Here is a 16192-nt window from a genome sequence, read left to right on the forward strand (position 1 = left end):
TGAAGTCTCCAACTATTATGGTAGATGTGTCTATTTCCCTTTTCAGTGATTGCAGTGTATTCTTCACATATTTTGGGGCATTCTGGTTCGGTGCATAAGTATTTATGATTGTTATGTCTTCTTGTTTAATTGTTCCTTTTATTAGTAGATAGTGTCCTTCTTTGTCTCTTTTAACTGTTTTACATTTGAAGTCTAATTTGTTGGATATTAGTATAGCTACTCCTGCTCTTTTCTGGTTGTTATTTGCATGAAATATCTTTTCCCAACCTTTTACTTTCAACCTATGTTTATCTTTGGGTCTAAGATGTGTTTCCTGTAGACAGCATATAGAAGGATCCTGTTTTTTAATCCATTCTGCCAGTCTATGTCTTTTGATTGGGGAATTCAGTCCATTAACATTTAGTGTTATTACTGTTTGGGTAATACTTTCCTCTACCATTTTGCCTTTTGTATTATATATATCATATCTGATTTTCCTTCTTACTACACTCTTCTCCATACTTCTCTCTTCTGTCTTTTCGTATCTGACTCTAGTGCTCCGTTTAGTATTTCTTGCAGAGCTGGTCTCTTGGTCACAAATTCTCTCAGTGACTTTTTGTCTGAGAATGTTTTAATTTCTCCCTCATTTTTGAAGGACAATTTTTCTGGATATAGAAGTCTTGGTTGGCAGTTTTTCCTCTTTTAGTAATTTAAATATATCATCCCACTGTCTTCTAGCTTCCATGGTTTCTGCTGAGATATCTACACATAGTCTTATTGGGTTTCCCTTGTATGTGATGGATTGTTTTTCTCTTGCTGCTTTCAAGATCCTCTCTTTCTCTTTAACCTCTGACATTCTAACTAGTAAGTGTCTTGGAGAACGCCTATTTGGGTCTATTCTCTTTGGGGTGTGCTGCACTTCTTGGATCTGTAATTTTAGGTCTTTCATAAGAGTTGGGAAATTTTCAGTGATAATTTCTTCCACTAGTTTTTCTCCTCCTTTTCCCTTCTCTTCTCCTTCTGAGACACCCACAACACGTATATTTGTGCGCTTCATATTGTCATTCAATTCCCTGATCTCCTGTTCAAATTTTTCCGTTCTTTTCCCTATAGTTTCTGTTTGTTTTTGGAATTCAGATGTTCCATCCTCCAATTCACTAATTCTAGCTTCTGTCTCTTTAAATCTACCATTGTAGGTATCCATTGTTTTTTCCATCTTGACCTGCCTTTTTAAAGAAAAAGAATGAAGGGAAAGTGAGGGAGATGCCGTTTTCTAAGGGTGTGTGGTGAGCTGGAGGGCAGGGCTGTCGGCGGGCAGGAGTGTTGAGGGTCCCCTAGCCCTGGGGAGCTGTCACCAGGACAGCTGGGTGATCCGGGTCTCGTCTGGGACCCCAGCCTGGTCCCACTGCCCTTCCGGATCCAGCGCCCTGCGCCCCACCAGCCGCTGGGACGGCATGGCTGGGTGTGAGGGCAGCACTTACGGAGGGGCCCCAGCACGGCCCTGAACCCAGCTTGCTCAGCCCCCTGCACGTCCCGTCCCTGTCACTGTGAGCTGCAGGCCCCTGGACTGGGCCCCCCACTTGTCCCCTGCCACAGGGCGTCCCGTGGAAGAGCTGGCTCCCATAACAACCCAACCCCAGACCTAACGCATGCATACTAGGAGTTTATTTCTCCTTCGTGTGAAGTTGGGATGCCGGCTGGGAACCCGCTCCCAGGTGCCTCTGCCTTGCAACTCTACCCTCACCATCAGTATCTGCCCCTGCACGTCAGGCAGCGCGGGTCTGCTGGCCGGAAGTGGCCCCATGCACCTTGGCTCTCGGCCCTGCTAGGAGGCGGGGGTGGGGGTGGAGATGTGGAGCCAGGAGCCCAGGGGAGAGGGTGACCTTGGGGCCAGGCCTGCCGAGGGGGCTGTGGCCAAAGTCCTGGTAGTCCCGTCCAGCCGCCTCGGGGCTACGGGGCGCCGCAGGCTGTGGCTTCCCTGTGTACCACAACCACGTGTGCCACACGCTGCCACGTGGACGAGCTGTGAAGACACGAAGCCAGGACAAGAGGCCACATATCGTAGGATCCCATCATCCCAGCGTGCTCAGTGGGCAGGTCCCTAGAGAAGGGGCTAGATCGGTGTTGCCAGGGAATGGGGTGAGGCGTAAGGGAGTGATGAGAGCACGTGGGTGTGGGGTTTCCTTATGGGGTGACAAAATATTCCAAAATCTGTTGTGGGGATGGTTGCGTGAGTCATGAAAATGCTAAAAGCCACCTAGTTGTCTGCTTTCAGTGGGTAGATTGTATGATCCCAACAAAGCTGTTGAAGAGAAAAGAAGCAGGAGATCCCACACTTGGAGCTTTTGTGGACTAATAGAATTAATGAAAATAAAACTGCCCAAAAAAGCCACGGTTTCCCTCTTTGAAGCAGGGGTCTGGTGCCTGCTTTCTCACCGCACCCATCCCCTCCCCTCGCTGCTGATTTCCCTAGCGTCTGCTTTCTCCAGAAACTGCTCAAGTTCCCCAGGAGTGTGAGAGCTCCTTGGGTTCGGGGGTGGGCTGAAAATCCCCTTTTAGTGAGAAGCATCTGGTCAGTCTCCCCCTTTGCCCATTAGCTGACCATAAAGTTTAAAAGTTGGGGGATTCAAAGGAACGATAGCCGGTACCCAACCTGTCTCCTCAGGCCCCAGGTCGGCTCACCAAGCGCTGATCCAAGGACGTGCTTCAATTACTCAGGCTATGCTGTGAGTTTGCACATACCCCCCCCGAAGGCTGAAGAAGGGGCAGCCCCTGCCTCCCTCTGAAGCTGTGCTGTGCCCCCCACCCCAGGGTTCATTCACGGAACCACACTGGGTGCCTGGGCAGCCCTCCGTTTGTATTGCCCACCCCTGCCTGGGAGCCCTGGGCAGCTGCCCATGGGCACTGGGGAAGGTGATAAAGTCCTCTCGCTTCCAGCGAGAATCTCCATGGTGGGAAGAGCTGGTCCAGAGGGGAAACTGGGCTCTGGACCTTCTGTATCTCTGCAGGGAGTGTTCTGGAACTTTCCGGGATATATTAGCTACCTAGCACTGTGTAACAAGTTATCGCCAACATGGCATCTTGCAGCAGCCCACGTGTGTTGTCTTATGGTGTTGGTAGGTCAGGACACAGCTCAGCCGGGCTGCCACTCAGGGTCTCACAAGGCCAAAGTCAAGGAGAAGGCCCAGCTGTCTTCTCATCTGGAGGCTTGGCCGGGGTAGAAGCCACTTCTGCACTTGGCCTGCTTGCTGGCAGGGTTTATCTCCTGGTGTCTGCAGGACGGGGGGCTGCAGTGAGCATTTGTGTACAAGGTTTTGGATGAATGTGCGTTTTCAATTCCCCATAGGAGCTGGGTCAGGGCAACTGCAGGTTTATTCGTTGCAGGGACTGCCAAGACAGTTTTCTAAAGTGGCTGCACTGTTTTTCATTCACGCCAGTTGAGTGTGAGAGTTTGTATGGTGTTTTAATGTGTTTTGAATTAGTTGCCAACACTTAATAATTGCACAAGTTCATCTTTTAAAAATGGTTTCTAGCTTCCTCCTGAAAAATTACAGGCTCTGGCAAATTGGGGCTCCGTTCCCTCAGTTGACACCCCTGCAATCTCGCTCACCCCGCGTCTGCTCCCCTCATTGTCAGCATGCTCCCTGTTCTTGTGGACATGTGCGTTCAAATCCTTTGTGCACGCTTGAGAGCTCCTGGGTATGAGCTGGGGCCCTGGCACACAGGAGGACTCAAGTCTGCCCCAGGAACAGAGTCCGATGCACATTCCGGCACTCACCTTGGGTTCTGGCCATCTCCCCCACCTGGCATGCTGTCTTTCCAGTCCACTTTCCCCTTTAAATCCTACTCCCCTTGGAGCCTTGTTCAAGTTCCACCTACTCCAGGAAGCCTGCCTGGATTTCCCCAGCCCCTGTGGCACTGCCCTTCTCAACCTCCTGTAGTGGCTGAAACCTGCACATACTCACACACTTGGACACACACCCCACAGTAGTTTTTCTGTTGCCACCTGCTGCTCTCTACTTAAAAGCCGAGCCCCCAGTTGCTTTGTAAGTTGTGCAGGGACAAGCACCTGTGTCTTCTCTTAACTGCTTGTGCTCAAATCCATCACCATGTGGGCTGAGACAGGCCATGGCCTCTCTCAGGGCTGCGGGACACCCTAGGTACCAGGAGATGGGAGCAGCGTCCCCTTAACCCCCTGCTGGGCTGCATTGGCCTGGGAGAGAAGCCTCTGAGCAGCTTGCTGTCCCTTCTGCTTCGGGACCCGTGGCTGCCCGGGAGCCATGTCCACCCCCATGAGATGCCCCTGGCTGCTCCTCCAGGACCCTGGTGACCCGGCGGGAGGGGTCAGGATCTGCGTGGGGCCCTCGTCTCTCTCCTTCCACCGACCCATGGGCAGTGGGGCGAGGCTGGGGCGCTGCCCCCAGCTCTCCCCCTGGGGCTTTACCAGCCACCGCCTTGGTCCAGGTGCCACCCCACCAAGCCGGGGGCAGCAGGGGCCACGCCGTCTGGGGCGGCGTAGGTGGGGGGTCAAGCTGTTACTAACTGGAAAAGGCAGCCCAGCCCCTGACTCCGTTTCCAAGAGGGCCTGGGGCAGGGTTGTAGGCGCAGCTCCGTTGCCGTGGGCTGCTGCTGGGTCCACCGGGCCCCGGGTTGCTGTCGGGTGAGCTAGTGAGTGAGTGAGTGAACGAATGAAGTGCGCCGCCCGAGACGCCGCCGCCTCCTGGCTCCAGCCACCAGCCTGGCTGTGGGGCTGCGGTCTGGACAGCGTCACCGTACGGATCCCATAAATTATAGCATTCCCAGAAATGCATGGGAAATGTATGCTCCCCTCCGCTCGCCGCCCCGGAAATTCCACCCCACCCATCCCACTAAGGCGCTTTGGTTTTATAGCACTAATCCCTTAAAAAGAGCTGGATCAACATGAAGTTGCTTTTCGCCATCCTGGAGAGTGGGAAGTAGAGGGGTTGCCCCGCGCCCCTCGCCGGCCTCCGGGGTCGGAGGGGAGGACCCAGAATCTGAAGCTCAAGTGACCTGGGCTGACCCCACCTCACCACCCGAGCAGCCCTGGGACTTCAGGCTCCTTCCTGCCTCTCCCTGAGCCTCAGTTTCCCCGCTGTGAACAGGGTGCCCTGAGGCAAGGGGGCTCGACCTTGTGCCCTTTGTCGTCGGGGGGGCCACGCACGGGAGGGGCCTGGGAGGGCAGAAGGCAGTTGCTGGAGAGACGCAGCTGTGAGCTGTCAGCGCCCAGCACTGCCCGCGGTGGGGGGTGGACAGACACGGGGGGCCAGTCCCGCCAAGGGGTCGCCCCCACCCACTCCCCACAGGAACCCATGAAACCTGATTCCATTTTATAATCTCATAATAAAGGGCGCCCCAGGTGCTCAGAGAGGTGAAGAGGCTGGGCTGGTGCCTCCTGCTGGCCCGGGCGTGGCTGAGGTATGAACCCAGGCCCTTGGCTGTCTGGTCTGGAGGAGACTGTCCCCCGAAGGATACAGATTCGGGGCCTCCCTCTGACTTGCAGGGTGCAGCTGTGAACAGTAGTGGGGTGGTTTTCCCAGCTCCCCCGCCAAGCAGCAGGCTCCAAGCCTTGCTGAGTGACAGGCATACAATAAACCTGTCCACCCACCACTCCCAGGGGACAAGAGGGGGCCAGGCTTCTGGGCTTGTCCTCAAGCCCATTCTTAAACCCTTCTCATCTTTTTCCAGTCTGGCCAGCTGCTGAGAAGAGGGCTCGGCTGGCTCCAGTTTTAGGGTGTCCACTGTTAGGGCCCCGGGTGGTCCCCAGCCTCCAGCTGGCTGTTCCCAGGCAGGGTTTGCCAGGCAAGAAGTACCCCCGGCAGCACTGGCTGAGCCTCTCCCGGGCCCCCTCCTGGGGACCAGCCTGCTGCTGCCCCAAGCTGACCAAGCTGAGTCCCTGACCACCGTGGGGACAGGGACGGTGCCCCACTGGCACAGAGGGTGTCTCAACGCAGGTGCAGCAGATGTTGACCGTGTCTACCCTCTCTTCCTTCCAGGCCAACCCGACATCCCTGGAGACGCCTGCTGCCGTCCCCCCTCCCACCCGGGAGCCTGAGCCCCGGCCAGGCGCCCCAGGAGACGGCCTGCCCAGAGGCCCCAGGGCCACCCAGGAGCAGGGGTCAGCTCGCTGCCAGAGGAACAGCCCGCACGGGGACAGACCAGAGCTCCTGGGCACAGGTAGACGTCAGCTCTCTCTGTATCACTGGGGGTGGGGGTGGGGCCACACGGCCCCCGGCGGAGACGGGTAGTCCCAAAGCCAAGTCCAGACCCGAGTCCAAACTCGCTTTTGCCACCTTCCCAGAGTTGGCTGGAGGCTTGGTGCCCTGGACTCAAGTCTGAGTGTCTTTCATGGTCCTCAGGGATTGATAAGTCCCTGGTTCTTTTTGTCTCTCGTCCTTGCTTGGTAGGTGGGCTTCACGTGCCATATTCATTGATGCATTTGTTCTTACGTCTATGATTAAAGCTAAACACCCCAAGAACTAAAGTGCCGCCATGTGTCACCTCCATTCCCCCAAGCGGTAACCACCCTCTTAGGTTTGCTTGAAAACAAAAGCATTTCATTGCATCAGCACTGGCTGCAGCGAGAGTTTCACGTGTGCTTTGACCTTGCCCCCCCGGGCCTGGTGGCCTCCTCCTGCACCGTATGCAGCTGCTGGCGCTTTTTCACTAGGGTCTGCTGCTCCATGGTGCTGCTCGGCCCCGCCCAAGACTGGAGTTGTTTCTGGGTTTTCACCATGGGAACGCGAAAGACTCCTGAAAGGGAGTCTGGATGCCGTTGGGCCTCAGTCTTCATATCTGTGAGATGGAGATAGTAAGAGCAGTTACATCCTGGGATTCTTTTGTGACAATTGGATGACTTGGTTTGTGGAAAGGGCTAGGCATAGAAGAAAAGCTGTGTATCTTTTTCTCTGTTTGTGCATCTACACATATCGTTTTGCATAAATGAAACAACATTCCATAGGCTCAGAGAGGTTAAGCCACCTGCCTCCTGTCACACAGCAGTAAGTGTGAGGGCTGGGATTTGAACCCTGCCGTCTGACTCATGACTGCTTCTCTCTGCCCACAACACTGCCAGCATTGCCTTGCTGGCCTTAAGGATCGTCCTTTTGGAAATGTTTGGGTGACATTTCCAGTAAGGAGCCCTGGTGGAAGGCGTTTGGGGACCACACCCATTGTGGTCCAACCTGGGACCTTAGGCCTCCAGATCCTTAGACTGGACCCTGTCCCATCAGTGGGTCCTTCCTGCTACTTGCCTTGTTCTAGAGCCACACCAGAGCTCAGAGGGAGGCTGAGAAATTGGGCGAGAGTGGGGAGGCCCTGGGAAGTCTCTGGGGAGCCAAGGGAGTGCTGGAAAGTTGGGGGGGCAACATCTTTGAGTGTCCCCCACAAGGCAGGCTTCAAACCTTCATGGCCAGGTCGGCTGGGTGGGCTGGGTGATGGAGCCCCCTTCCCAAGCTGGCACATGCAGGGACCAGTCCCTGCTATGTGGCATGTGAGGGCAGGTTGGCAGGGGTGGTGCCTGGCCTGGGACAGGGTGGGACCTGGCCTGGTGGCAGCACCGCAGTGGAGACCTGCCAGCAGCGCCATCCCCTGCCCACCCGGGTGGCCATGGCTGTCCAGAAATATGACAGTGACTGATGGTCTGTTACACACCTGCACTGCGCATTGGGCAGGTGGGCGGGCACAGCTGGGTGCTGCAGGCAGGGGGATGAGCACAGCCAGACACACAGACACGCAGGGACAGACCCCATCTACACACTCAGACATGGCACACACACACAGATACGTGCACAGACACCGGACAGACTCTGAAGACACACACAGACATGGCACATGCGACACACACAGAGAAAGGCACAGACTCAGACCTCCACACACCCCACAAACATAGATGCACACGCAGACACACACAGGCACAGAGACACACAGCACATGGATACACCCTGGCCCCACACCCCATACAAACACGTGTAAATTCACGTGCAGACCACACACACGCAGACACACACAGGCACAGAGACACACGACACATGGATACACCTTGGCCCCACACCCCATACAAACATGTGTAAATTCACGTGCAGACCACACACACAAACACACACAGGCACAGAGACACAGCTGCAGACCTCACACACACACAGATACACACAGACCCCACGTGCACACACACAGGCGCCTGGAGTCGCTTGCACATAAGCATGAACTTGTACACCAGAGACACACATATGGGACATGCGCACCTCCCGGGCACACACACCCCTGCACACCCGGGACACACACACAGCCTGTGTCTCCCTCTTTCCAAGCCCTGTGGAACCCCGCTTCTGTCCCTCTCCGCTCCCTGACTGGTCCCTGTCCCCTCTCGCCCTGTGTGGCCTCTCCTTCTCCCACCGCAGCACCATGCCTTCGCTCTAAGAGCCGCACCCGTGGTCCTCTTAGGGGCCTCCCCCGGGCCTGGGAGCTGCTTGGGGGACCTGGCTGGGAGGCAGCCCCCGCCCCGGGCTACCTGCTCAGCCCATGTGGGACAGGTGGGCAAGGGGAGCCCGGCCCCCTTGCTTCTAGTAAGAGGCATGATTCGCCCCCACCCCGAACCTCCCACGGGCTCAGGCTGACCCACTTGAGGCCCGGCCTGGCTCCCTCCAGATCCCGGCCCTGCTGCCCACGGCTTGCTCAGCCTCCTGCGCACACACCCTCCTCCCTCGCCTGGTTCTTGGAAACTGACCTGGAGCCGCGCTTTCCCCCGAGGCCGGCCACGGGCCTCGCCTGCCCCGGCCCACCGCCTCTTCCCCCACCCACCACCCCCGGCTGGGGGGGTGGCAGCTTGTGGCTCCTCAGCTCCCCTGGGAAAAGAAGCCAATGAAGAGTCAAGTCAAGAACATGAAAGAAAGAGGCTGGCAGAGAACACCCCAGGGAGGCCCTTTTCCACGCGTGGCCCTTGGGAGCTGAGCCATGGGCCTGGAACTGGGGCACCCCGGGGCCCTCCAGACAGGGAAGCCACAGGGCCGGGGACATGGTTGCCAAACGTCGAGCGAGGCCGGCTGTTGGGACGCCACTTCCTTTGCCCTCCCCTTCCCTTTACACCACGCGCTTACAGAGGGACTCGGTGGCCACTCTGTGCCTCAGTTCCCCCTCTGCAGTGGGGACAGTGACCTGATTGGTGAATTCAGGGGTGCCCAGGTACAAGCTGGCCATGGCTAGTGGGTGAGCTGATGGCCACAGGCCTACCAGCCCCGGGGCCAGTTTGCTCTTCCCTGTTGGCCATGTGGCCCCTGGTGGGCCTCTGTCGCCGGGAAGGTGGGGGCTCTGCCCAGGCACTTAGCTCAGGCCACCAGGAGCCCTCGCAGCCTCTCTCGGGAGGGCGCCGAGAGAGCCCCTGCCCCGCTGCCCCACGGCAGCTGCCCAGGTGCCTGGGGCCACCCTGGGGTGGTAGCTCCCTGAGGCCTGCGTGGCACACTGGATGGCCTGGGGCCACCCTGAGGTGGTAGCTCGCCCTGTCCCCTGGCGCCCACCCCCTCGTTGCCCCTGTCCAGAGCTGGGCCCCTCAGCCCACTTTGCCGTCCTGCCGCCGTGCTTATCTCCCTGGGAGCTTCCTGCAGCGTGAACCAGGGGCTTGCACGTCAGGGCAGGAAGGCTTAGGCGCTCGGCCGCCTTGAGAGCCTCTTTACTTGTAAGTGGGTGTCTCCGCGGGACCCTTGTGCAGCAGGGACGCCCGTGCCGGCCTGCAGGTGCGTCTCACTGTCTCTCTTTATTGCTGTTCATGCATAGCCTGGAGCTGGTTTCTTTCGGCGTGCGGCTGTGTGGTCTCCATGGGACAGATTTAGATTTTCTTGAAGTGAAAAAAGAGAGAGAATTTAAGTTGGGCGATTTAATAAAACTGTGAATCAAGCATTGATTTGAACTGGTGAAAAACAACAAAAAAGCAGATCTTTAAATCTGGCACAATTGCTATCAGGAGGGTCTATTTACCCTGAACTCTAATTATCTCCCCCAGTTCCCATGATGGAGGTTTCAGGTGGGAGAGGAGAGCCCTGGTGGGTGTCCAACGGAGCAGCACTGGGCCCGCAGGGGCCACACCAACTCTCACCTAGTACCTCCTGACTTAGAGCAGAAACCAGGTGGCAATGGGGCGTCTCTCCTGGTAGCCCTTCCTTGTGTCTTCACCATTGAGTCCAATCAGGCTGTTATACACAGGCTAGGGGGCACGGAGAGAGGAGGGTGGCGACTGAGACGGTGTGGTCACGGAAGAGGTGGCATTTGGGCTGCTGACGAAGCTGGCCAGGCCAAGGGAGCAAGATGTGCAAGGGTCCTGAGGCAGGCAGCATCTGTGCATCTGCCATGGCCACAGAGGCAGGACCACACCTTGCTGTCCTCCTCATCTCTCCAGCGCCTGGAGCAGTGCACATAGTAGGTACAATAAACTTTTTAGGTCACTAGCGATGGAGGACCTGACTTGGGGGCAGTAAGGAGGAAGTGAGAAGTGTATTCATGGAGGGTGAGAGTCTGCTGGAGTTTCCCAGGTGGCTGTCCCAGCAGGTCCTTGCTCCATTCCAGAACCCCTTCCGCTCCAGAGCCCACAGCGTGTCTGCCCAGGCAGGGAGGAACTTCTCATGCTGGAGGGTTCTGAAGGTCACAGTGGGTGTCAGGGGAGGGAGCTGGCCCCCTGATCAGATCGGCCCTAACCGGGAAAGCTGGCAAGCCGGCAAGGTGCCTGCTCCACAAGACAAAATTCCAGTGACCACAGGCTGCTCCGCCTTCCCCTGGGTTTTCCCAACATGATCAGATCTGGGTCAAGGACACTTCAAGGTCACCTGTGAGAAACTGAACCTTTCTCCTGCTCCAACTTGAGTGATTCTGTTATGAGATTGTGTGCTCCCCAAATCAAAGACGTAGAGGCCACTTATTGAGCCACTGCTGTATGTCCAACGGCAGGCATCTGAGGATAAGGGCTTCCCAACAGTGGCTTAAAGCCGCACGAGCTTACCACTTTACACCGTGGAGGCCAGAGCCTAAAATCCATTGCATGGGCTGAAGTCCCAGGTTGGCAGAGCTGGTTTCCTTCCAGAGGCTCTAAGGGACCGTCTGTCCCCTGGCCTCTCCCCGTCCTGAGACTGTCTGCCTTCCCTGGCTGAGGCTCTCACCCCCGTCCCTGCAGCCCCTCATTCCAGTGTCACGGCCTCCACCACCCACTCTGCCCTCATTCGTTCATAGCAGCAGGTCCCTTTAGCCGAGAAGGTCGCATTCTCAGGTTCCAGAATTAGGACACGGGCATCCTTTCAGGTGCTCTCAGGCACAGGAAGGGCAGGGCTGGCAGTCACTGGCTGGACACTGGCCGAGGCCAGGCAAGGGTGGAGGCTGGCCGGACTGGGCCCTCAGCCGCAGTTGAGCTGTGGGCAGGGGTCATGAAGGTCAAGTGGGGGGCTCCGCAGCCAGACAGCCTCGTCCAGATCCAGCCCAGCAGCTGTACTCGACTGGACATCAGGATAATAGAATGCATCTGGTGGGGTCGTGGCTGCAGATCGCCTGAGTGAACAGCCTGCGCATTTAGCACAGGACAGGAGCCCGGGGCGGTCCCCAAGGCCCCCCTTGCTGAGAAGTTTCCTGGGGTGGGGGCAGAATTCCTGCCCAGCCTGGCAGCTCTTGGTGCAGTTTGTCCTTTCCCCAGGAGGTGGCGCAGTGGAGCACCAGCAGACGTCACCAAAGGCCCAGCCCTGGGGCAGCACTTGCACCCCTGCCCTGCTGCCCACCCTGGGCCCGAGGCAGCAGGTTCATTCCTGGGACCCAGACAAGGTTCAGCTCCCTCCCCTAGCCTCCCAGCCTCACCTTCGGGAAGTTCAGCCTCTGTGCCCAGCCGGGGCCCAACCCCTAGGAAAGGCTCAGCCCCTCCAACCTGTGCCCTTGCCACGTGGGCTCTACCAGAGGCACGATGGCAGAGGGCACAGTGCAGCCACGGAGGGCTTCAGGAAAGAGGCGGCACTTCCACCGGGCCCCTGGGCCAGTGTAGGACTGAGAAGAGGCCCCTTGGGGAAGAGACTCGCTACAACTCGATGGTGTGAGTTGATCTATGTGTCATTCATTCATTCATTCATTCATGCAACCCCTTCTAAGGCAGGCGCTTTAGGGGATAATGAGGATCCCATAGCCCAGTGCGGGCACAGGTGTGTGCAAACACATAATCACAGTGTGTCCAGGTGTTGATAGGCAGATCAGAGAAGGCTGCCTGGAGGGGGTGACGTTTGGCCTTTGGAGAAACCAAGACTGAATTTATCCTGGACGTGACTGGAGCCGCTGAGGGTGGTTGGGGAGAATGGGGCGAGGTCTGATGTGTGTTTTCGGACATCCGTGTGGAGGCGAGGTCTCTGGGCTGGGATTGGGAAGGGAGGAGGTGGACAGCCAACCCAAAGCCTCTCAGTGCCCCTTACCCACCCGACTGCCCTGTGCCCTGTACTTCTGTTCTTGCTCGCTGGGCACCCACCTCTCCTGGCCCTGCTCGCCACCCTCTGCTACTCCTCATGCTGGCGAGGGGGCTGGAGCTGCCCGTCTGAACGTGGGGCTGCTGGGACCTGGGATGGTGGAGTTTGGAAACCACATACCTGACTCCTTGAGCCTCCCCCTGTTTCCCAAAGGACCTGGCTTAGAGAGGGCCACATGCATGAGAGGAACTAATGAATGAACGAGTGAACAAATGAATGAACAAGCAATTGAACACATGAATCAGCTTACCACCATCTGACTCTTAGTTCTTTTCCTGAGGGGCCTCCTCTTCACCCTACACCAGTCCATGTGCCTAGTTCAAGTGCCACCTCCTTCCTGAAGACCTCCTGAGCTGCCCTATGCCACTCCATGGCCCCCAGCCCTGGGTCATGTGAGGCTGAGGAAATGGTGAGATGGCAGAGGCTGCCTGCTGTCCAGAGGGTATGCACCCCTTTAGGGAGACCTCTCCCCCAAACCTCTGCCCTCCTCCTCCCCTCCCCTCCTCCCCCTTCCCCTCCCTCCCTCCCTTCCTTCTTTCTGTCTTTCCCTTTCTTTCTTCCTCCATCTCTCCCCTCCTTCCTTTCTCCTTCCTTCCAGTCCAGCCTGGGCCCCATGACCATCGCTGACCCTCCCATGGGGGCTTCTTTGTAGGTATCAGAGCAGAGTGGGTGTCCTCCACACCCTCCCCCAGCCTCCTTCCCAGCAGGACCCGACCCCCTCCCGAGCCTGGCCTCTCCTCGTTCCAGCCTCCTCCCCGCCTTCCCTACCCCCACGTCAGCCCCTCCCGCAGGGCACCGGCCGGCCCTGAGCCCCGTGGTCAGCAGGTGCGAGCTGGCCCTCCTGGCCGTCCTTTCTCTTCCGCTCACCCTCAGCCTTCCTGCCCCGGGGAAGGCGGCTGGTGGGCACTCCTGCTTGTCTTCCTGGGCTGCGTGGGGTCCACGGCCGGCCCCGGTGCTTGCCCCCTGCCGAGCCGCGCCGAGCCTGTGCAGAGCTGGTGCTTGTGAACGCGGGGGCTGATGGGGGGGGGCCGCAGTCCCCCTTTCTGCACACTCAGTGTTTGCAGGTCCTGCCCGGACGACCTTGGCAGCCCGAGTTCAGGGACAGCAGGACGCGGAGCTGCAGCTCCCAGGTCCCACCACCCCGGGGTGCCCAGCCTGGCTCCGGTCTGCAGTGTGCAGGGCTGCGTGCAGGGTAGGGGGTGCTGGGAGGGCAGGCGCAGGGCGTCCCCCTGCAGGTGCTGGGGCTGCTCCCCGGCCCTCCCTGGCACGCTTGCTCACTCTCAACTGACTCCCCAGGAGTTTGCTTCTGAAGCTCAAGTTCAGACCTGACTGGGGAAGGAGAGAGGCTTTCTCTCCTCCCAGCCCTGCTGCTGCGCTCCCCACCCCCCACCCCAGGCTGCAGGGTGCTGCTGGATGCTCAGCAGGGGCCTGGCCCAGGGGCAGGGGGCAGACAGTCCGTGATCATGGACCAGGAGGGCTCCAGGTGCCGAGTGAGTTCCCGGGGACGGCCCCCCGCACAGACCTATGGAGGAGAGGAGGGGCTATGGGTCTCGGGGGTGCCCAGCCATTCAGGGCAGAAGGACAATGCTGAACTGTGACCCCGGCTGCGGGGCACTGCTGGTTTTAGGGGGTTGGCATAATGGCCCCCGTCTGAGTTTCCAGGGTCCCAGGCTCAGGAGTCAGGGCCCCAAGGGGCGTGGCAGTACACGCGGGAGGCGGCAAGCATCTGCTGCAGACCCTGCCAGCTCCCATGCCCACACCACGGCCCCCAGGCCCCTGCCCTGCCACGGCCCTCTTCCTGCTGTGCCCACACGGAGCACCAGGGGCACAGAGCCTGGCACGGGGCACATGAGGGTGGGCACAGTGTGGCCCCTCTCCTCCCACCATGCTGGGGGGAAAGGGCTGGCCAGGTCTCTGGAGCCCAGGTGGCCCTAGGGATGACTCCCTCCCTTCCTACAGAGGAAGAAACTGAGGCGCAGGGAAGAAAGCACCCCTGGCCAGGGCTGTCCAGCCCCCCAGGACAGAGCTGGGGCTGGAACTCAGATGACCTGTCTCCCATGCCATCTCCCACTTCCGCAAGTGGAAGGAAAAGGATGGGGGGAGCAAGCAGACCAGGAGCTGCAGGGCGGAAGGGGAAGGCCAGAGAAATGCGCCGCAGCACCGAGGCTCCAGGGATGCACTGGGATGGGTGCAGGTGTGTGCCACGCAGGTGATGAAACCTGGCAGTCCTTTTCCACACTGGGTGGGGGTGCAAGGGGCTTCTCCACCTCCCCCTTTCCTCCATCATGGGGCAGTTTCCCGGGCAGCTCCAGGCACTGGCCCGGGTGGGTGGGGGGAGACACAGTCCCTGCCCTGCCCTCTACTCCCTGGCTTTGGCTGAGCATCTGGCAGTGGATTTAATCTGATTAAGGAGGAGGGTCGGGTAAGTAGAGTATTCTCCTCTGCCCATCCACAGGTGGCCTGGCTATCAGGTGGTGAGCTCCCCCATCTCTGGAAATATTCAAGTGGGGTCTGCAAAACCTGCCAGGGAGACTGCAGAGGGGCAGGGGTCAGACCAGGTGATCTTCTTTCGGGGGTCTCAGGTTGCAGTTCCCTCTCCGGCTTGCACCTCACCTGCATGGTGACGAGATCCCCAGCAACTGGCCTTAAGTGGAACCTATTGTGTGCCCAGTCTCTTTTCCATGCTCTAGCACCAAGTCACTGACTCCTAACTCTCTGGCAAGTAGGCACTGTTCCTCCCCCTCCCCGTCCAGAGGAGGAGCCTGGGACCCAAGTGGGTTAAGCGACTTGCCTGTGGTCAGCCTGCTGGTCAGCTGAGCAGCAGGGCTGGGCTGCTGTACCCAGGCTGCTGTGTACAGAGCTTGTGCCTGAGCCACCATGCGAATGTGTCCTCGGTTACAGGAAGTCCAGCCCCATTTGGGAAAATGTTTCCCAGACTTGGAGAAGTCCGGGAGGTTCTTCAGACTCATCTGCAGGACTTTGGTCAGGACAGCTGGCTGTGGCCTCCCAGGATCAGGTCATCTCCCAGTCTGCGACAGCCCAGTCCTGCCAGGCCAGGGTACCATGGCACCGGGAGGTGGGGCTCCTTGTCCCCCTCGATGGGGGCTGTTTCATACCACTGCTGGGCCTAGGCTGGGTGCCAGAAAGACCCAGGAGAACAGGCCCAGGATCCCCTCCCAGCCCCAGGCTGGACAGCCAGGGAGCCATCCAGTGGGCATAGCAGTCGCCTGTGCCTGGGCTGGGGCCTGCCAGTGCATGCCCCCCATTCCACACCAATGCCCTCAGGTACCGGCTGCTGCCTTAAAGTGCTGACTCCCTAGTGGCCGCTTCTCCCAGTTGCTCTCCCAGACTGGCACCACTCACTTGCCTACATTACATAGCTGGTGCAAGCCTGCCCCAGGCAGCCCTGCGGCCTGCTCCCCAAATTACAGGATGCCAAGTACCTGCACTTTCAGGGGTTTCCCCAGGTAGTCCTGAAAGCACAAGAGCCAAGCTGAGCACTGGGCAGAGGACATTCGTGGGTGGCATCTCCCGTCCTGCCAGGCCGCTTCTTCCAGGAAGCTTTCTGGGATTGCTCCAGTCTCAGAAACTTCTTTTCTTCTCCTCTCAACATAGCATTTTTCTCTCTGTTCCAAAGTGGGAAGGGAGCTCACTCAGCGTCAACTCAGTGACCATATAGTGTGCTGTCTCAACGAGGATGCTTTTGCGTGTATGAGAGGCAC

The 16192-nt window shown here is 58.4% G+C and overlaps 1 protein-coding gene across 3 annotated transcripts in view; it reads left to right on the forward strand.

Moving 5' to 3' along the window:
* The window catches only part of GSE1 (Gse1 coiled-coil protein), a 399288-nt gene that overhangs the window by 145249 nt on the left and 237847 nt on the right, over positions 1-16192 (forward strand). For all 3 annotated transcript variants that reach the window (XM_077133217.1, XM_077133218.1, XM_077133219.1), the window contains exon 2: positions 5994-6174. In XM_077133217.1, coding sequence (XP_076989332.1) covers positions 5994-6174 — 181 coding nt within the window. The remainder of the gene's footprint in view (positions 1-5993; positions 6175-16192) is intronic.

The sequence above is a fragment of the Tamandua tetradactyla genome, chromosome 16, assembly GCF_023851605.1.
Source record: "Tamandua tetradactyla isolate mTamTet1 chromosome 16, mTamTet1.pri, whole genome shotgun sequence".
NCBI lineage: Eukaryota > Metazoa > Chordata > Mammalia > Pilosa > Myrmecophagidae > Tamandua > Tamandua tetradactyla.